Raw genomic sequence first — 21,522 nt, 5'->3', positions numbered from 1 at the left:
TGTCATCCTGTTTATTGAAACAACAATTTCAACCTAAAACCAGAAGGTGCAAAACAGACCAAAACAGTGTCGTCTGCTGGCTAAAGTGATACGGCTCAGGCTGGAGCTCCACTGGCGGGTTACTTGTACCCAAATGAGACGCCTCCTTCTAGGAGTGCACTGCTCTTCTAGTCCTTGGACCGGAAGGGGCAGAGCCAGCTGGCCTCATTGGGCATCTTCTCTGAGCTGTGGGTGAGACAGGAGGCCAGACAGTCAGCGACAGTACCCCCTCATGTCCCAGGCTGGTAGTGCTTACCTCTGACAAGCCCAGAAGACAACTCTATGGACGTGCATGGGTGACATTATATACCTAAATATACTGAATAATTACATATATATCACTGCTCAAAAGTCTTTGGTGCTTTAGATAGTTCACTAAAATCTTTGTCTTGGACAGTTACGTCTTCTCGATTTAATGCATCAATAGAAAGAGCGTATTTTAGAGTTCCAAAAAAGTGACCCAATCCAACGAGATATTTGCATGTCCATTTGAAAACAAACTAACAGTAACAGAGCACTTCCCAGTTCAAAAACGTGAGATCTTTGTAGGCGTATAGCCCAGTGCTTCATCAAGCAGGTATGACAAACAGGTTCTCGTGATCAGTGACATCAAGTGAGGGCTGATCCAAAGTGATTAACTAAATAGGAGACCACTGTGTAGAGGGAATAAAACCTGGCAAGAGACCACCCGACTAAAAAAAAGGGGAAGGCACAGTAGAAAACATAGTAAACATAGTTTAACCTGCAGAGATTGCACCATAATAAAAGTGAGCGGCAAGACAGGACACAAGGTGGTCATCCCACATCATCAGGGTCTCTTCCAAGCAGACAAGTGTTTCCTGATGTGTTGCACAAAAAGAACAAACAAGTGGGCAAGGTTGAGGACTAGAAACACAGTGGTCGACCTGGGAAAGTGAGTGCATCAAACAAGAAATTCACGAAATTGGAAGATGTCCACCAAAATGGATAAATTTGTTGGTACCCCTCCACAGAAAAAGAGGAACCCACAATTGTTTGTGAAATAACGTGAAACTGACAGAAGTAATTGGAACTCATAATTGTTTATTTCATATTTAACAAAAATCGAACTTTGCTTTAGAGTTTTGATTCAACAGAATATTTCAAATAATAACAAATGGAAACAGCACGGACACAAATGATGAGACCCTTAATCTAATATTTTGTTGCACAACCTTTAGAGGTAATAACTGCAAACCAGCGACTCCTGAAGCGCTCAGTATGACTTCTGCACCTGTCAACAGGTAGTCTGGCCCACTCTTCATGTCAAACTGCTCTAAGCTGTGTCAGGTTTGAAGGCGTCTTCTCCAGACTCTTTCAGTTCTGATATTTTGTTCTTAGCCATTCTTGGGTGTTTATCGCTGTGTGTTTTGGCTCATTATCCTGTGACAGAGACAGCTTTCTGGCCCTGGACTGTATGTTTCGTTCCAGAATGTCTTGATATATCGTCTTGAGATTTCATTGTTCCCTACACAGACTCAAGGCACCAGCTACCAGAGGCAGAAAAGCAGCCCCAAAACCTAACGAAGCCTCCTCCATGGTTCACAGTAGGTCTGGTAGATCTGTGAACATAGAGCTGATGGGATTTGCCAAAAAAAGCTCCAGGTTTGTCTCATCTGTACAAAGGACATCCTCCCAGAAACATTGTGGCTTGTCAATGTGCATTTTAGCAAATTACAGTCTGGGTTTTTCATCCAACAGTGGAGTCCTTGTGGGTCTTCTTCCATTGAGCCCACTGTCACTCAAAACAGATGGTGTGATCAGACACTGATGGACTTTGACCTTGGAGTTCAGCTGCTATCTTTTTGGAAGTTGTCCTTTGCTTTCTGTCTTCCACTCTCACAATCCCTCTGCTCATTCTGGGGTTGATTTTCCCCTAGCGGCTGCGTCCAGGAAGGCTGGCTACAGTCCCTTGGACCCTAAACTTCTTAATAACATTTGCAAGTGTTGTCACAGGACCATCAAGCTGCTAGAAGGTGGTCTTCTAGCCTTTGCCTTTAACATGCTTGTCTATAATTTTCTTTCTAATCTCCTCAGTCAAGTCTCTCCTTTGCTTTCTCTGGTCCTTGTTCAGTGGGGGACACAGCAGAGTGTCTCCATTTAAAAAGGCTGAGTGACAATTACACGATTGGGGACGTGTGTGATACTAATGTAAGAAAACAACTAGTTTGAACAATCACTCCACTCCAGTTATTTGTGATCTTTTTCTAGGGGTCCCAAAATCTGTTTGTAGAATAAGCAACACTTTTATCTCTGATGACATGTCACAGGCATGCAGGTCTACATGGAACAACTGCTTTTCACTTCATCACTTTTAAGGAGGCATACAGCACTTCTTCAATGAGCTGTATGGGGGCCAACACATTTGTCAAAAACAGCAGAAACCACTGGGCCTTCATGTTCACTACTCTATAGTCTAAACAGTTCATTTCAAAAGTGGTCTTTATAGTGGAGTTCTAACCAAAAAGCCATTCCTTCAAGGTGGAAATCATGACAAACAACTCACCTACACAGAAAAGAATGGGGTGCAGAAAAAAATGTCAGCATGTGGTCTGGACAGATGGGTCAAAATTTTTACCAGAATGCAGTTTGTCTGCTGAAGGACTGGAAGACACTACATAGATGAATATCTGCAGGCAACAGGCAAGCAGAGTGGAGGGTCTTGGCAGGTTTGGGACAGCATTTCTACAGATGGTGATTTAATGGCCTCTTCAATGCTAAGAACAGTACTGGTACCGCATGATTTTTTTTTTTACAAATTGGCCATCAGGGAAGCGTCTGGTCAGTCCCAGCTTCATTGTGCAGTGTCAGAATAACCCGGCCAAAATCATAAGTAAAAAAAAAAAAGTGCCACAAAAAGAGAAACGGATAATCCTACTTCAGATGGTATGGGCACCACAGAGCAGTGATCTCAATGTCATCAAGCCAGCCCGGGGTTACAGAGACAGAAGTCAGTAAGGCCACCAAAGTCTGCAGTGGAGGTGTGGCAAGGGAGCGACTGACCACATGAACCTTCAGAAGCGGCCTGGCACACCACCTATTGAGCTCCTTTAGGTCGTATTCTGTTTACTGCACTGTTACGTAGTAAAAACTATTCATGGCACTATTTTTGGAAGCATTTTTCACAGGACAGTATATTTTTTTTCCAAAGGTGCCCATATAGAGTTTGGTATTTGGATGTAGTGATAGTCATTTAGGAAGTGGGCACTGCCTCCCTGGAGCCAGATATGTAGACTGTTGTGTTGAGATGAAGCAGGGGGCTCGGCAAGTTAAAGAGAGCTCTGCATGGGGAGGGCATCCCTTCTTTAAACTCTAATATATGGTCCTATTTTAAAGGTCTCAAATACATCTTGGTGAGGAGAAAGAAAAATCCAAAATGTAAATATTTTTCTTTCCAGATACGCGTCGTCATCCTGTGTTTTGACTCTTTTGTCTCCTGCAGTCAAAGCCCCTTTCAAGCTTTTCATTCTGTTAACCGGAAGTTTACTTGTTGGTTTAAGATTAGGAATCTTGACGTGGTTGCATACTGTCACGTGAAAGGACTAAGAGTGCCGTCTAATTGTGTCGTTCCGCATACCTGGACATAACAATTAAATCCTAAACCGGATAATCCAAATCTCAGGTGACAAACTGATTTTGCATTGACGTTATTTACTGAATAAAAAAATAAGCCAACATGCAGCAGCCATTTGACTTCCCATCTCTTACATTGTATTTTGGCTCATCTCCCCCCTTAAAACACTGCCTCAGAGCATTGATGATGCAGGCCGTTTCTTTTAAGGGTCTGCCGCCATATCTCCCAGAGTTTGAGGTTAGAACTTTGATTTGCTCCTTCCAAAGTTCTTTTTCAAAGTGGTTTTTGGGCATTCAGTTGTACGTTTGCTGGTGTTCTTTAGGACCCCTGTCCAGTTGTATGCCACATATGTGGTCCCCCAAGACGTGGGGCCTTCCACAGTTCCTAGCCTCTGAGTGTCGAGGTGTTCTTCATGCTGTCAAGATGTCCGTGTCCTGTGGCTGTGAGCAACACCAATTCACCCATCTACTGTGCTCGATATACGTGTTTGACTCTTTGGTGCTGTTCATATTGATCCAGCAATTGCATTAAGGGGTCTTTATTCCAGATGTTTTGTGGTTCGTTCAGATGCAGTTGTGCAGCCATGGCATTTTTGGAGAGAAAGACGTTTATTTCTGGCTGTTCCTTCTAGAAGGCCATACTTTGGTATTTAAGCAGTGAACTGTAGAACGTTCACAATGTTGACAGATCCCTGGTGTACCTTTGATGCTCTTCCTTGGGCAATGTCTTGAAGCATCACATGATCCGATCTTTGTAGGCTTTCTTTAACAGATGTCTCTAGAAAGATTGTCTTGAATGTGCCATAACGCATAATAAGTAACGATGGACCTCAAACTGTAAGAGCAGCAGCTGCCTCCCTGTGATCACTGCAGATGTCTCTTGTCCTTGCTGTGATGTCTCCACAAACCTGAATGCTCCAATGTGCCAAAGACCCTAATTGTATACAGAGGTCATAGCGTATGATTAACATTCTTAGTGTTAACTCCAAGCACTTCTTGGGCTTAGAATTTTATGAAAAATCAGTTAAACCCGAGTGAGACGTGAAGTGTTGACAATGATCCGCTTTTACAGAGTAAAGTCCAACTATTGCAATGGGCAGGACTCCGCTGCCATCTAGTGGTAAAATAACATTATGCTGCAAAAAAATCTGGTTTGCCACGCCAAGGTAAATCATTAATATTCAAGAGTGGAGAGGAGCCATCATCTAAACTAAATGGCAGGTAAACGAGAAACTGTAAAGCAAGCGGTAGAATAACTGGAAACTGAGCCATTGGTGGAATCTGCCCAGAGGGGACTGGGCGGTCTCATGGTCTGGAATCCCTACAGATTTTATTTTTTCTCCAGCCGTCTGGAGTTTTTTTTGTTTTTTCTGTCCCTCCTGGCCATTGAACCTTACTCTTATTCGATGTTAATTAATGTTGATTTATTTTATTTTCTTATTGTGTCTTTTATTTTTCTATTCTTTATTATGTAAAGCACTTTGAGCTACTGTTTGTATGAAAATGTGCTATATAAATAAATGTTGTTGTTGTTGTACCAAGCAATATGAATTGGTCATCAGACATTGACACACTGGGGTTCAAATTCATGTTTCATGTCTCTTTTGTTCATTTTTGATTTATGTTACGTGTATCATTCTTTATTTTTGGTTTTGTCTATGAATATAAGTTGGCTCTGTTATGTTCCTTATGATTTGTGGGTGGTCACCCAAGAGACAAGACCACCTGCCAATCACCACAAGGAACTGCCCACGGTCTTATAAACCCAGGGTGGTCTTCCACAGTTCCTGGTGGTTCTTTTGGAATGTGCCTGGGATTGTGAGTTCGCTTGTGTTTATTGTGAATTCTGTTAAGTCTCCGACATTTCGACTTTCTGCTTTGTTTTTTGACCTTGCCTATGAAATCTGGAAAAAATTGGAATACTTTTGTGAAGAATAAATCTTTTCTTATATATAAACGTCTATGTGTGGAGATATGCGTGTCTGTCCCGCCCGGAAGTAAGAGGTGGAGTCGGGGTTAGGGCTCCACCTCAGAGGAAACAAACTCACTTAGCTGCTAATAGCACAAGTGAGGAGAGCACGTCAGCAAAACGAAACCTCAGAAGAAAAAGTCATTTATTCACTAACATCGACAAAATGGTATCCCTTTTACTTTTCCTCCCACTGCTAATGCACAAGCGATGCCAGCACGTCAGCAAAACGAATCCTCCTAGGAGAGAGATGACCAGAGTAGTTCCTTTCAGTTACCTGACATCTCTACATTTCAATTTTTTTCTGACGATTTTAATAGTTTCTAGGACCCTGGGCTTTTTACAGCACGGGCTTACACAGCTAGTGTCTTATAAATATTCAGGGCTTGCGGTTATTACTAGTTGGGGCTTGATGGTGATGTCCCCCTCTAGCAGGCATTACTGGAAGTGCTTTGGAACTCTTTTGGTCTCCTAGTTCACGACACGGATAGTGAAACTGGTGCACAAGGCGCTGTATGACCAAACTGCCCTGATATGCCAGGTGACTTCAGTCGTGTAAAGCGGCAGAGGGGTGCCAGTATGTGCGTGGCAAAATGATTACAATCAAGTAGAAAGACAAGAAAGACATTAGCCCCCTGTGGACTGTTCAGAGTACAGCAACTGTCATTCATGTCAGGGGAAATGTGGAAGTCGCTGAGCTTTGTACCGTGGTAGCCTACAAGTAACCCAAGGGGCGCCAAGGGGTGCATCGATCAAGCAGACCAGGCACTGAAAATCTATCATCTCATGCGCAAGCTACAGAAAAAAATATTCTAAGAAAAGTAGGCTGTAAGACTAGATGGTGCTATACCAGCACTTAACCCGACACACAGACACTGACAACACGTTTTAAAACACCAAGAAGCTGTTTAATTTCTTTTGCCTTCTTGTACAGAACACAAAGCACCTCCATCACAATAACCAAATCCAAAAAATAATACTCAAATCCCTCTTCCACACCTCCCAGCAAACTACCACCCAACTCTGGCTCGGCTTGCTGGGTTCCCATCAGTCCTTTAAATAATCTTTGACCTGGAAGGGCTTCTGTCCTTCCGACCATATACATATATAGATAGACACCACGTTCACTGTGTTGCCCAATCGACACGATACGTCAGTGCGTCCGCCCTATTGCCAGTGGCAAAAGTGCCATTTAAACTAATACAGGTAGACGTAGAAACCGGGTTTTCTGATGAAAAAACAATTAACGTTAAAAACAGTATTGTTTACATATAACAGATTTTGGCAAATTGTTTAAATGCAATTATTTATATCCATTTATGCACTAATAATGGCAATTATTAAATAATAATAATAATTATTATTATCATCCTCTTTAATAAAACCCCTGTGTGCGTCCAGGTGTCCGTGTGTGTGTCTTCTGGTGAAGTGCGCATGCCCGGGGCCACACGGCACATGTTCAGTCTCTTCCTGTGTGTGCAGAGAGAGAGAGAGAGAGAGACAGACAGACGGGCCCGCCCGAGAGACAGACAGACACACACGCACACACACAGGCCCGCAACAGAGAGAGACAGACACACAAAGGTGCGTGCGCGCGAGAGACAGACACACAGACAGACACGCAGGCCTGCCCTAGAGACAGACACACACACAAACACATGCACACGTGCATTGTTGCAATGTTACTTTTCTTGGTTGTTTATTAAATTACAGATTTTTCAAATGTTCATTTTTTTTTCCCTGTACTTAAAACTCATTAAAGAAGGTGTTTTTAGCGAGCGGGTCGTAAGGCTATAGCGCAAATTCTTGCAGTGTTAGTTTTCTCTGTTGTTCAAGGTTGTCTCAGTATTATTCAATGTTTTTACATTTAGTTTACTATTACGCTGTGCATTCAGTGGCGTAATTATCTATATTTGTGCTTAAAAATCTTAAAAAAATATATATTTACATACAGTTCATACGGTCTGGAACGGATTAATTGTATTTACATACAATCCTATGGGGGAAATTACTTTGGTTCCACCGAGGTTCCACTGTATTACTGTCTGACAAAATTACAGGCATTTTACAGAAATACAAACCAGTATTACTGAGAGAGAAAATTAAAGGCACACAATACAGTGACGATTATTACAGCCACATACAAGGTCCCTTGCCATTTAATATAGACTGTTCCTACAAATGTTTATGCACTACTGTTCTAGCGCCCGTTATTGTAACAGGCTTAATGTCTAGTTATTAAATAATTCCTCCCATATAAATAACATTTCTCAGACTGCTTTCTTCCATCTCTGAAACACTTCTAGACTTCATCCTGTTCTTACACAACACAGTACTGAAGTATTGGTTAATGCCTGAGTCACCTCATGTATAGAATACTGTAATGCTATTCTATCTGGCATCCCCCAAAAACATATCCATCGCTTACTTCTTCAAAATTCTGCTGCCAGGATAATAACCTGCTGTTCTAAATCCACTGAACATACTACACCTACTCTCTCAACTTCAATGGCTCCCTGTTAACTACAGAATACAATATAAAATCCCGCTCTTAACATTTAAAGCTCTCCACAATCTCACTGATCTCCTACAGACTGACACTCCTCTCGCTCACTCAGATCCTCATCAGCAGTTCTACTTTCTGTACCACACATCAAACTCTGTGCTATGGGAGCTTGAGGGGCTCATTCCTTACAGCTTACTTACAAAAGTTAAGCAGGTTTCATTTCGAAATTCTACACGTAACGGTCATAACAGTCGACAATGTCCGCCATGTTGAACTTTCTTATTTATGGCCCCATCTTCACGAAATTTGGTAGGTGGCTTCCCTGCGCTAACCAAAACCGATGTACTTACTTATTTCGGTGGTAAGATGCCACTGTCGGCCGCCATATTGAACTTTTCTACGGTCTTTGTTACTTATGGGCCCATCTTCAAGAAATTTGGTACACGGGTTCCTAACGCTAACTGAATCCTACTTACATACATATATACATCCATAGCCTGCAGCTCGGTCACCGTGTGAGGCTGCGTTGGGTCCCCCATCGCAACGCCTCCCACGTTGTTGGCTGCCTGCCTATATAAGGCCGTCCATCGCTCCGGCTTCTATACTCCCTTCCTTGCTTCGCCACGGGATTCACGTCTCCCTACTGATAACTACAGCCTTTTTATTTAATCCACGGCTTCTTTGCTGTTTTATTGTTCATTTATTACGATTATAGTTATTGTGTAGGTATTTTAGACTTACTTTACATTGTTCAGGTACCCATTTCCTTTATCATTCCAACCTCCATTACCATATCTATCGAGATGATCACCATCGATCAAAGAACTGTCACTTACCGGGTGGTTTCCATACCCGGAGATGGCACCTACCTTTTCCGTTCTCTTTGTTACATATTGCACGGCCATATCAGGCTCACTCTTGATATCCGGAGGAACATTGTGTCTTATGTATTGAATGACTGGGACAGGTTCAAGGTGTGGACTGATGACGGTACAGGAGATAATTATACTACACGGGAGCACTAAAAGAGTGAAATGCTTAAGCCCTTCACCTATGGTTCTGCATGTGAGTTGATGGCTGCTGGTGAATTGTTCGTTTGTCGCTTTCAAGTATACTGAAATGGCCAAATATTTTACACCTTTGGACAACCGCCAATGCCTCTTAAACATCTTAGATTCACAGGTGACGATTTCAGTAGTGGACACTTTGATGTTTATGAATGTTTAAACTCTCAAAAGCTGGATGTGAAGTTATCGATGAAACCGGTTGTATACTTACAACGCTTGACAGATGCCGAATGTCACTTCAACACAACAAGTCCTACAAATACTGTCGTAATTGAAACAAACCATGAAACTCAAACTGATTATGACAGCAGCAATCCAAGCTGTGAGATTTGAGACAAGATTACTGTTCACATGGCCAACTGTAAGTTACATGCTCAAGAGTAAGCTCAGCGCACAGCTTGGTCATATTACAACCGGAGGGCAGGACTCACAAGGTGGTATACAAAGAGATCCTTAACAAATAATTCTTGGTATATTTTCCTTCAGTTTAAAAAGGTTTAATTTTATTCTTAATAAAAATTTTAAGGCTGTACTTCGCCGCTGCTAAGCGCAGGTATTTTGCTAGTGGCCAAATATAACCAAAACAATTGTTAAGCCTTACCTATGAAATGTAATCCCCCGGGATCTGGTTTGGAGCGTACAACGGTTTGTACAATCGCAAGCAGCACATCATTCATTACTTCACTCCACAGCAGTGCCACTCGCAATAAGATGGCGACATTGACATACGATGCGGCTGGTCATGCGGCGTCTAGTAATTCTATGTCTATGCTTTCGACCACGTGACTGGCTGGCACTTCCGGGTCTAATGAAGAACTGAGATTTTCTTCAGCCCAGAAATACTTCGGGGCTTCCATCCTCGTGATTACCTTGTACTTCCGGGCTATAAGGTAAGAATACATTCCCAGGTCCTTCGACAGCTCCTCCTGGCGGCACCCATGGCTCCCAACAGGGCTAAGAAATCGAACACCAAGTCCCAGGATGCTCTGCGGGAATCTGGGGCACCGCTACACTCCAGGGGAGCTGCCATCCAGCATCTCGGGGGAAGCAGTGTCGGCAAATAGCTGCCTTCCTCCATCCTTCCATTCCAGGGTCGTCCTGGCCGTCCATCACAAGGCAAAGAAACACGCGTTGACTGTCCTGATTGAAATGTCGGGCTGTGCGCTGGTGACAGTTTCAAAACATATCACATGAAGGACGTCTACTAAATCGGCCTCAGTGCAGCAGTGGACACTAGACAGACCTCTCCTCCCTTAGTTAGGTTGATGTTTTGCTGTTTACTTGTTTCTTTTATATGTAAAGACTATTGATGAGCGAGTACCAAAGTGTTCGGGTGTTTGGTCCGAACACATCGCGATGTTCGTGTGCTCTACCGAGCACCCGAGTATAATGTAAGTCAATGGGAGACAACCAGGCACCCCCTGCTCTGAAGAGGGGAGGGTGACTGGTCCATTGGAAAATGTCACAAAGTGACAGAAACACCACCCAAATGGACCGGGAACAGCATGGGGACGATGTCTGGATGCATCTTGGACTCCCAAGTCGCTGCTGGGAACCAGTTTGTCCAAGTTGTACGCCACTTTTACAGACTGACAAAAACACGCCCAAAACCCCCCAAAAAATCAATTTTACAGGAAAAATGACGCCCTAAAACATTATATGCCAGTGCCTGCAGGAGAGCTGACGCTCTAAAACATTGTCAGGCAACCGGTGCGCCCGCCATGGAATTTTCTAGGGGCGCCGCGAAAACTTTTGTAAAATAGTTCAAATTGCTAGTTTTTTTGAACTTTTGGTTGATTAAAAAGATAATGTTTAAAAAAAATTATGTTGGAAAAACAGATAACGGAACACTTACAGAAATGAAGTCTAAGAAACGCGAGAGACTTCAAATGATTGATAAGGAAATGCACGTCTGTCCTTCGAAAATTGATCCTCGCATCAATCTCATACAGTATGTGCTGAAAAACAATTTCAACGTTCACATTAATTAAATTTAAGATTTATCCTTTGATTTCTTTATTAATAAAATGTCTTTCAAACTTGTAAAATTAACTGTTTTTATTGGCGATTGTCCATAGATTGTGTCGTCACGGCTTTATTTATGGGCAGTTTCTCAGGTGCACCGCGAAAGAAAATGTTTGGACTTTGGAGTTGCGCCACAACTCGAAAAAGGTTGCCTTTCACTGCTCTAAAACATGATATGGGAGTGCCGGCAGGTGAGCTGACGCTCCAAAACATTAAATGCCAGTGCATGCTGTTTAGCACCTGATGATGTGTTCCGGCCAGCCAATCACTGTAATGCAGGAAACCTGACATGGCTACTGGCATTACAGTGAGGGCAGTACTTACCTGCCCCTTGATTGGCTGCCTCCAACCAGCGAAACATGCGGGGCGGAGACTCGAGCATAGCGCACGAGCACACTCGAGTAGCGCCATGCTCCGAGCCGAACACATGATCGGCCAAGCATGCTCGCTCATCACTAGTAAAGACATTTTTTCTTGTTGAAAAAAATTTGACGTATTTGGCAAATTTTTCCTGAGGTAAGCAGGAAGTTAAAGTCATGAAGAGGTGAGGAGATGAGATGATCCCTTGTTGGGGTGCAACAGCCACAGTGAACTGACAGGCCTGATATGTGCAGCCTGATTGGCGCGGCCTTTGCACGCCACGCTTTCCAGAAGATACCAGAGTTTACGTGGTTTAAAGCTTTCTTCCAGTCCACAAAGTGTTGTACGGTGCCTTTAGAAAGTATTCCCACGCCTTCACATTTTACACATTTTATGTTGCAGCCTTGTGCTAAAAGCAGTTACATTCATCTTTCCCTCATCAAACAGCACTCAATACCCCAGAATGACAAAACCATAGGATTTTAGGAATTTGGTGCAAATTTATCAAAAATAAAAAACTGAAATATCACATTGACACAAGTATTTAGAGCCTGAAATTGGGCTCAGGCACGTCTCATTCTACTGATCGTTGTTGAGAAGTTTCTACACCTTGTATGAAGTCCCCAACGCACAGCCTGATGTTGTACTCAGGACAGTAGAAGTGAAGTGCATTTTTAAAAGATGTTTTCTGTTGCTTGCACATGAAATGGTGGATTGTCTGTGCCTGATCCACATGATCAACGCACCCCTTGTGTTATTGCGGCCTTGCCACAGTGTAAGGCTTGGTGACTTCTACATTTCCTCTGACACAGACATTGACAGCTGCTGCATTGTGAACAGTGCTTAGGGGGCTAACGTCTTCCTCGTCTGTGCACTCCATCACAATTATTTTGTCTTTCCATCACGTAGTTGTTGCTTCACGCTGAAGCTTCACACCAGGCTTATCATGGCAGCTTGGTTGTACAGTGTGGCATCATGCAACAGTTTCACTAGCCTTGCCAACATCTGATGACTGATCATCATCAATATCATTCAATTTGAGCAGTAATTCTGGATCAGCTCGTTCTAAATGGCTTTGCAGTTGCCATTGTGGTTTTAGTTGGAAGCCCCACCTCATTCATGAATATTGATGAGGTACCTTAGAGTGGCAAAACGAATAGAAATATTAATGATTTTCTGCAGCATATTATTTCATCCATTAGATGGAAGCAGAATATTGTCCACAGTGTTATTCAGACTTAAAAATATATAGTGGATCATTACACGTAACCCTGAGTATGACTTGTGGTTAACCGTCTTTACAGAGAATTAAAAGCCTGACTTACGCTTGGGGTTAACACTGAGGAGGTCATTGGACACGATGTAGCCTAGGGAGATGGAGGGTGTATCACCAGTTTGCAAATACACGTTAGACATGTTTTGGATGAGAACTGGCACCTTCTGATGGCCCCCTACCGGAAACGTGTGGCTTCAAGTCAGCTGCCCTAAGTGGGGGAGTTTAAGAACTTCGGGGTCTTAATCACCCACAGTGGTTTGCTTGGTTGGTAATGTATGACATTTTGTAGCACACCATGAAAAGCAAAGAATTCAACAGTCCATATCCTGGCCTGGTTTTGTCCATTATGGGGAAGACAGGGACCAGTTCTGGGTGAGGACACCAGTGCATTGCACACTAGGCCCAACTTTAGAGACACTGCTTCCCTTACCATGAATGGTTTTGGGAAAATGCTTTAGTAACTGGAAAACCTACACCGTACATGGACATGTTGAGAACGGATCAGAAATGGGGCCCACATCCCTGGAGTGATAAGGCGGTGGCATTACCCACTGCATCACCACTGACCACCATCCCCTCCTTCTCAAACCTTCTTAATCCAGCTCAGGGTCAGAGGGTCTGGAGTCTATACCAGCAGAATCAGCTCCAAGATGGCAGTTAGCTCACGGATGGATGCCAGTCCACCCTCACACACTGCCACACGCATGCAGGGTCAATCTGAACACCCTACTTTGTCCATGTCTGGAGATGAAGAACCACATGGACCAAGGTCTTTGGAGCCATGAGGCAACAGCACTAACTGAGACAACCACAGAAAAACACACAAGCGGTTAGCATTACATGAGCGTTTAAATGTATTTATTGAATACAGTGGCACCATACATTTGCAATTGCAATTTGTGCATTAAATAAGAGACGTGAGTGAAATCAACTAATGGAACTGAAACACTCCACGGACAAACAGAAATGCTTTATGGAAGATTTGAAAGGCGTCTTTAGGAAATATACAAGTGGAAAACAAAACATTCCTGCTAGTCACTAAGCAAACAAATAAGAAGGCGATAAAAAAATAGCAGCTTGAAGGAAACGAATATCTGAAGAAAATGTGCAATTATAGGTGGGCATCTACACGTCTGTAGTGAAGTCAAAGTGGCTTACATCTCACGTAATGACCGCCGAGTACTGAGCTACCAAGAGAGGCCATCTCAGCTGAGGAAGGTCTGACGCAACCAAGGAGGTCAGTCTGCATTGAATGGACATTGGTTTCAAAAATGACTGTGATGACACGTGAGCGCATTCAGGACTAAGAGGGGACAACATGTGGCGCTGGCCTGTCAATTCTACATCTACTTCTTAAATTCAAATGGGGAAAACAAGAGGAAACTTTAGCGTTGAAGAATCTACGAAATGTGACAAACAAGAGGAGACCGTTCAGTCCATTTGTCACAAGAGGAGGCCGTTCAGTCCATTTGTCACAAGAGGAGACCGTTCAGTCCATTTGTCACAAGAGGAGACCGTTCAGTCCATTTGTCACAAGAGGTGACCGTTCAGTCCATTTGTCTCTCGTTTAGCTAGCTAAGCCATCCCGATATCTTATTCAGATTCTTCTTACAGGATGTCAAGTTTTCTGCTTTAACTCCATGTTTCAGTAGTTTGTTCCCAATTCCCACAACACTTTGAGTAAAGATTTGCTTCCTGGCTTTCCGTTAATTTGTCTTTGGCCACATTCAGAATATTCTGCGTGTGCTTTTCTTGCAGTTTTGTTACTTTACAAGTCTTATAAAGTTGTACTTTCCCCTTCTTTTAATCAACACCCACGTTAGGTTAACTGGCGACTTTACGCTGGCCCTGTGTGGAAGCGAGCATGCGAGTGGGTCCTGCGACTGACCAGCGGCCCATCAATTGCTTCTTTTCCCGGGTGTTTATTCTCTTTTAGTGTAAAAATGTTTTGAGTTCTTGGCTCTGTACTTTGAGACATTGAGGTGCGTATGATTTACGGCCAGCCCTGATTTAGTAGTCAGTCAGATTGTTTCTATCGTGCTTTATTGTGTTATCTAATTTTAATTTTATGTTTAATGCCTACTGGAGTCGAAGCATGTGCTCTTTTTTCACTTAACAACAAGCTTCAGGCAGGTTAGCTTTTAAAAGCTTCTTTAACTTTGGATTAGTGCTGCCTTTAGTCCACCACGTGTCCCCAACAATTCTGGAGTGTGTTTGATGTTCTGAGGATTTTGAGTCATTTGTTCATTTTAACATCTATATTTGGACAGCCCTAGTTTTGAGTATAGAAAAATGATCAAAAATGTGTTGAGATTTAAGATTTATTTAAGTAGTTTAGGTCCTTTTATGTCTTGCATTAATGACAGGTAACGTTTGAAATGTGCCAGGCATTGAAAAGAAATGTCAAGTCTTCATGTTTTAAGAGACTAAAATTGAGACTGTAGCTTTGTGCCTGTTTGACATCTGGAAATGCTGCATTATTGCTGAATTATGAACAATCCTCTGAGCCACCTAAAAATAAGTGAAGTAAGTGTATAATGTGGAAGTAACGGTTTAGCATTTGTGATATTGAGCATTTTTAATATAAGGAGATTTACACTTTATCTAGCGTTACTGCTGTGCTGAACTTTGAGCCCCTGCCTGATTAAGCTTGGATAGGCCCACTGTGAGCCTGAACTGGATTAACTGGGTTGGGGGGTCACTTTACACTACCTGCTCCAATGACACGCTTCAAGTTCTCACATAAATCATGGAATATGTCAACCGTTTCCAATGCTGTGACTGCTGAGTTTTTAATTTCAAGTTTCATAACTGAAAGGCGGGACGGCAGAGTGGCGCAGTGGGTAGCACTGCTGCCTCGCAGTTAGGAGACCCGGGTTCGCTTCCGTTCTCCTCGTGTCTGCGTTCGTTTCCTCCCACAGTCCAAAAACATGCAAGTTAGGTACATTGGCGATTCTAGATTGTCACTAGTGTGTGCTTGGTGTGTGCGTGCCCTGCGGTGGGCTGGCACCCTGCCCGGGGTTTGTTTCCTGCCTTGCGCCCTGTGTTGGCTGGGATTGGCTCCAGCAGACCCCCCGTGACCCTGTAGTTAGGATATAGCGGGTTGGATAATGGATGGATGGATGTTTCGATACCGCTACATTTCGGTTAGCATATACATTATTATAATTTATTTGATCTCATATCTAGTATTTAAATTCTTCGGTACTAATAATTAGTTTAGATTATGTATTATGCATTTTATTGTTCTCTGGTCGTCGGCGTGAGCGATAATTAGAGGTTTTCAGCTGCGATTATTAGTATGATGAAATAAAGTTATAAAGCACAGGATAGGAATTTTTCATATTAGGACGGAACATTTATGTGGGGATCGATTTGTTCTTAACTCAATTTTTCTTTTTGTAAAAACTTGATTGATTTGTATGTATTGCAATAAAATGAATAAAAAAAGGAAGAAAAAAAAAGGACGGAACATTTATAGTTTATCGTTAAGTTAATGGAACATTTCAATCATGTGAGGTTTTCATCATAACCTCGGTTATAATTTATTCCATTGTAAATGAGCAGTTTGGTTATCCAGTTGAAAATAATTGTTTCATACCTGTAATCGCTTACTTTGCTTTTGACAACGGTGTAAAGACTGTCCTCTCTGCTGCTACTCCAGTTGATCCTCTTAACTGATTGCCTACAAGCTACTGCTAACGCTGCCTGGGTCACAAGTGCAAAGTGAAAGATCATTCTCTGCGCCTGAGACGCACAATGACGCAAGAACATCTTGAGGCGTTCATGTTGATGTCGGTGGAGAAATGTATCCTAGCCAAACTGGACACTAACAGTATCGTTGATGATGTGGCTGCTAAAAGCAGCGAACTGCGTAAGCTACAAGCCTACTAGGGTGCTGACACTTGGACATGACATGACATTTGACATGTACTCTACTAACGTGTAAGCCGTGTTACTGAATTTGTAGTTTTCGTTACATTTGATTTCTAAGCATGTCGTCAAATTTTAAGCTGTGTCTAAACAACAGTGTATACGTTAAGTTTGGCAGCACTTTAGATAGGAGTTCATATCATTGGCTCATAGCAAGTAGCGAGCCGCGTACTCATCACAAATTGTAAGAAAATTACAATTGATAATGGGCTGAGTGGGTCGACCTCGTCACCTCCTCACTCTCTGAAGGATGCCCGGGCCGGGTTTGAGACCCAGTCCGCTCCTGAGTGCAACAGACACGCTCAGACTACAAAATCGTTAACAGTGAGCCGGTTTCAAGTTTACAGGGCCATATAATTTGGTTATTCATGGAGGAATCTACCTGTGTTAATCCGGTTTCTGAGAGGCCAATAACCTGAATTCTCTAATCAGGATGAAGGATTACATGGCATTTTAGAAAGCAGGTTTCAATGAATGAACTGGATTATTATGTAAACTCACACATGATCTCACCATCATACTAATATGCAAGTCATTAGGATGGGGAAGCTAACTGAAGTTTTCCTGTTGCCTGTGACCCTTGAAAGTTCAACACACTAAAATGCACGATGAGCTCACTGAAATGTGACCTGTCCGTCCCAATCTGTGCGGCCTAACCTTCTACAAAGCAGCAGTCTGACTTGGACGGGACACTTATGTGTGATCATTAGTGGAAACACTAAAACGACTCACTGGACATTATGCAGACACCTTCAGAGCAACTGGTTTGTTTGACATTGAGAGAAGCGAAATACATGGAAGTGCAAACCGAGCCGAGGAGACACCACAAACTTAAAACGCATGATCTCAATTAAAGGCCGACAGGAAAAGAAGTGTGAGGTACACAAGCCGATCTCGCAGTCTTCATACACATTAAGAAGATTTAATCAACCCTAACCACCAGAGCTACTGCAATGTGTGAAGTGGGGCAGGGCATGTTAGCAAAATATCTGTTGGCCCAAATCAAGAGATGTTTAGGGTAAAAAAAAAAAAATAAGAAAAATACAAGGAAATAAGGTCATGAGGAGAATATGGTAGTTTAGCTTCAGGGAATAAAAAACGCAAAAGCTAGTGTGTTACGGTGGAATAAAGGCCCTCAGCAAGAGGTCAAGGATAAAACCTGATTCAAGCTCTAACCTCAATCAGGGTCCTGGGGGGCCGCAGTGGTTGCAGGTTTTCCTAATTCCTTGCTGATAATGAAACTTGGTATTTACCTATTTGACTTGTTAATGCTTTCACTCATCCAATGGAAATTTCAATTGCACTCTAGGGTTTCTTTCTGTGAGAACATTAATCATGTGAACAGATTTAAACTGAACGGTCCTTCCAAGTCCCCTCTCATTTACTTCTGAACATTTTTTTATCCATGGTGCATAAGCACAGGTTTAAAAAGAAGAGCTGCTGGTTTATTGGTTAGCTGCATTTCATTATTAACTAATATGTGGTTAAGAAAACAGGCAACAATTTAAAATTAAATGCAGTCACTAAAAATTCAAATAGGCAATTAAGTGTTCTGATAACTAAAAAATTGAGCCCAAAAAACATATTGCTTTAGTAGTAAATAAAAGGGTTCTATTCAAGAAACTGCCTGAAGTGAAAACCTGCAGCCACTGTGGACCTCCGGGACTGTAATTAAGGACCACCTAATCTACAATATAACTAAAATTTGTCTTTGATAAATGAAAGCACTAACAAGACATCAAGTTAAATATCAAGTTTCATTATCAGCGAGGATTAATTAGGAAACTGGCTAGAATGAAAATCTGTAGCCACTGCGGACCTCCAGGATCATGATTGAAGACCCCTGCTGTAACCTAACCAGATACTTCAGGGCAATTCTTGCGCACTCTCATTGTTTGCCACCAGGTGGCAATGCTGCCAAGGGAAGTGGGATTCTGTGGACGAGTTTGCCACTCCATTCTCACACGGGCCTGCAGCAGAGAACAGACGGCCAACCCACCCTCTGTGGAGATTATTTACTCAAAGATGCAATAGAAATGTCAGCCAACATTCCAGTGCCCTGCCGAGCAACGATTCCTCACTACCGTGCAGCTTTGGGGGAGTTTTATCAGTTTTTTATAACAAGATTTCTTTCCAGAACTTGTATTTTTTTGCTCCACAATGTACAACTTGCATTGCTATAATCTGCTGCTCTCCTATGCCTACTTGATCACCATACAAATGAAATAGTAAAAAAATGTAAATTATTACATTGCCTAGTGTTACCAAACACAATGGGCCATTCTAATCAGGAACGTCACATGTCATCCACGGAAGCACCTCAAATATGGAGGGTGTGTGAGGGGCTAATGTAAATGACAGCAACCAAACAATTGATACAAAAAGGCATACCCTACCCTGCTGATCTTGAAATCCATAATGGTTCCACTGTACAGCGGTTTGACAATTTTGCACTGTCTTGAAAAATAACGACAAGCTGCATCTCAAGGCAGTACACTGAAAGCTTCCTTTGTGTTTCTACTGCGACTGAGTTCCAAATATTTTAAAAAATTTACCCAAGAATACCTACAGAGGGAAATACAGACTGCAGGGTCATCAATTCTGGTCACATGGGATCCATGAGTGGCAGATGGATAGCAAGCAAGCAGAGAGGCCTGTGGCAGCCATAGACACATGTTGAAGTCCACTCTTCGCGTGACGTTTCTTCATTTCTGAAAAAAACTCACTAAATGGTGACATTTTTCTTTCCAATGAGTTAATCGCTTAGTTAGAAATGAACACATTGCTGGAGATCTGTGTGAGCAGAACATCACTGCAACATCCTGTTTTGACAAGGGGCACTTTCAGATACCTGACGTGGTCTATTCGGTACAAAGAAAAACAGCAGCAGAAATGTACTCCTGACGGACCAACAGATGATCACAACAGCCTTAGAGGTAGGCCGTAGAAAAATGGACGGGACCAGGCTAGTCATCAATGGCTTCACTTTTTTTGTGTTATATTTCTTTTTTGAGGAGATCTTCTTCACTCTGCTGAGCTCTTCCATGCCTTCCTTTACTTCTTTTACCCGCTCTCTCTCTCTCTTCTCTCACTTTCGCCCTTTCTCTCTCATACACAGTCAGCCACACACCAGCTCTCAGACAAGCGTGCCCCCCTTTGGAGATGCTTAGTTCAAGGAACAGGCCGCACCTTCTGGCACTTAGAAAGTTTTCCTCTGGATTGCTCTGGCACCATCTTCTTCATACTCCTTTTTAGAAATCCACATTTTTTTGAAGGTGTCCAGGGAAGCCAAGATAGAGCCACTGCAAAAAATGCAATATCAAGTTGTGTCAGTATTTTACTATGACCAATACATAAATAAATCTCCTGTACCTGTTTCTCTGATACATGTATCCAGGTTCAGGTTTTAGTGATTCTACGGTTTCCCTGTTTCTCAAACTGGAGCACTGACAGCTTAGTTGACTCCTTGAGGGTCACACAGAAAGACAGGGGTGAAGACTGAACTGCTAACGGTGTGTTTTACCTACACAATTACTTACCCACTGCCTTTAAATCGTATAAACCATGTATTTTAATTTTAGCTTTCAGCACTCCTGAGTTCATCTGTTAATGTAATACAGTCATTGGCGGCACTTCTAAGTAGCCCACTCCTCCAAACAGCCAGTCATGTGGCTAGAACACAATATACTGTACAAGGGTAATCAATAATTGTCCACACGTTTGTAACAGTTTTGTTTGGGATGTCTGTGGTCACAGTGGTAAAGGTTTGACGTTGATCAGTCAGTTTCTCTTGTCTTCTAGGAGTAAACATGGACACCCTACTCTCCGTCTGCATCAGAGGACCAGAAAGCTGCGATATGTTTTTTTTTAGCTGAAGGAAGAGATGGTCAATCCACTAGGTGGCACAGTTAGTCACCTAGGTCGCCATTTATAAAAGTTAAGGGGGATGCACTCTGGACAGTGAGGGGTGCTGTTCATGTAACTGAAGCTGCACACATTCTGTTATCGTCCTCACTATGAACGTTGAGGGACACTGTGCGATATCCTGTCACCCCATGGGTCCTCAAAGTCTAATAATACTATGGACACCGAGGGGCAGCATTTATGTAAGTAGAGTGGCACACACTCTGGAACTTTCCGTTCCCCTCCCCCAGTCCACACTACATACACAGCGGTGCCATTTTGTTAACTAATGGGACGTGTGTTTCCCAATGCTTAGGGCTTAATATGGGCTTCAACCGGCCTGAAGGTCTATCAGGTGGTGAAATCCTTGTTAGTTCATCAGAATCATGGCATGGACTTATTCTATGTTGTCATCAGTCGTGAATGCGGATGGGCATCTTTGTGTTTAACACTTGTCATACTGTTTTTGAACGTCTCAATCCATTTGTAAACACTCTGCTGTAGTAAAACACTGTCTCCATATTGTGCAGAAAGCCTTCTGTGGATTTGTTTCCCTTGTACTCCTTCAACTCATTAAAAGTGGATCACTGCTTGCTGCTCACCTTTGGTGCAAACAGAGAGCGGAGCGGCCATGTTTACAACAAGTGAAATAATTATTGACTTACCCTCTTATATAGCAAGCAGACCTGGTCAAGAGACGTACCTGTTGTTTCACCAAACATTAAAACAGGTAAGACATTTGATTTAAGCAACCTTGAAATTGTTATGATTGTTAGTGCCAGATGTGGTGGTTTCAGCATCTGAGGCCTAGTCCACATGGACCCGGGGATTTTTTATAACGGGAGTTTTTCTC

General features: G+C 42.6%; 1 protein-coding gene across 1 annotated transcript in view; it reads right to left on the bottom strand.

Annotated features, from left to right (window-relative positions):
* Nucleotides 1-16,325: 16,325 nt before the first annotated feature.
* The window catches only part of LOC120542720 (alpha-centractin), a 39,344-nt gene continuing 34,147 nt past the window's right edge, over nt 16,326-21,522 (bottom strand). Inside the window, exon 11 of the mRNA XM_039775358.1 lies at nt 16,326-20,068. Within this exon, the coding sequence (XP_039631292.1) occupies nt 19,966-20,068 (103 nt within the window). The 3' untranslated portion in view covers nt 16,326-19,965. The remainder of the gene's footprint in view (nt 20,069-21,522) is intronic.

The sequence above is a fragment of the Polypterus senegalus genome, chromosome 1 (genome assembly GCF_016835505.1).
Source record: "Polypterus senegalus isolate Bchr_013 chromosome 1, ASM1683550v1, whole genome shotgun sequence".
NCBI lineage: Eukaryota > Metazoa > Chordata > Cladistia > Polypteriformes > Polypteridae > Polypterus > Polypterus senegalus.
Note: the sequence above shows the minus strand (reverse complement) of the source record. Positions and strands in the feature narration are given on the sequence as shown.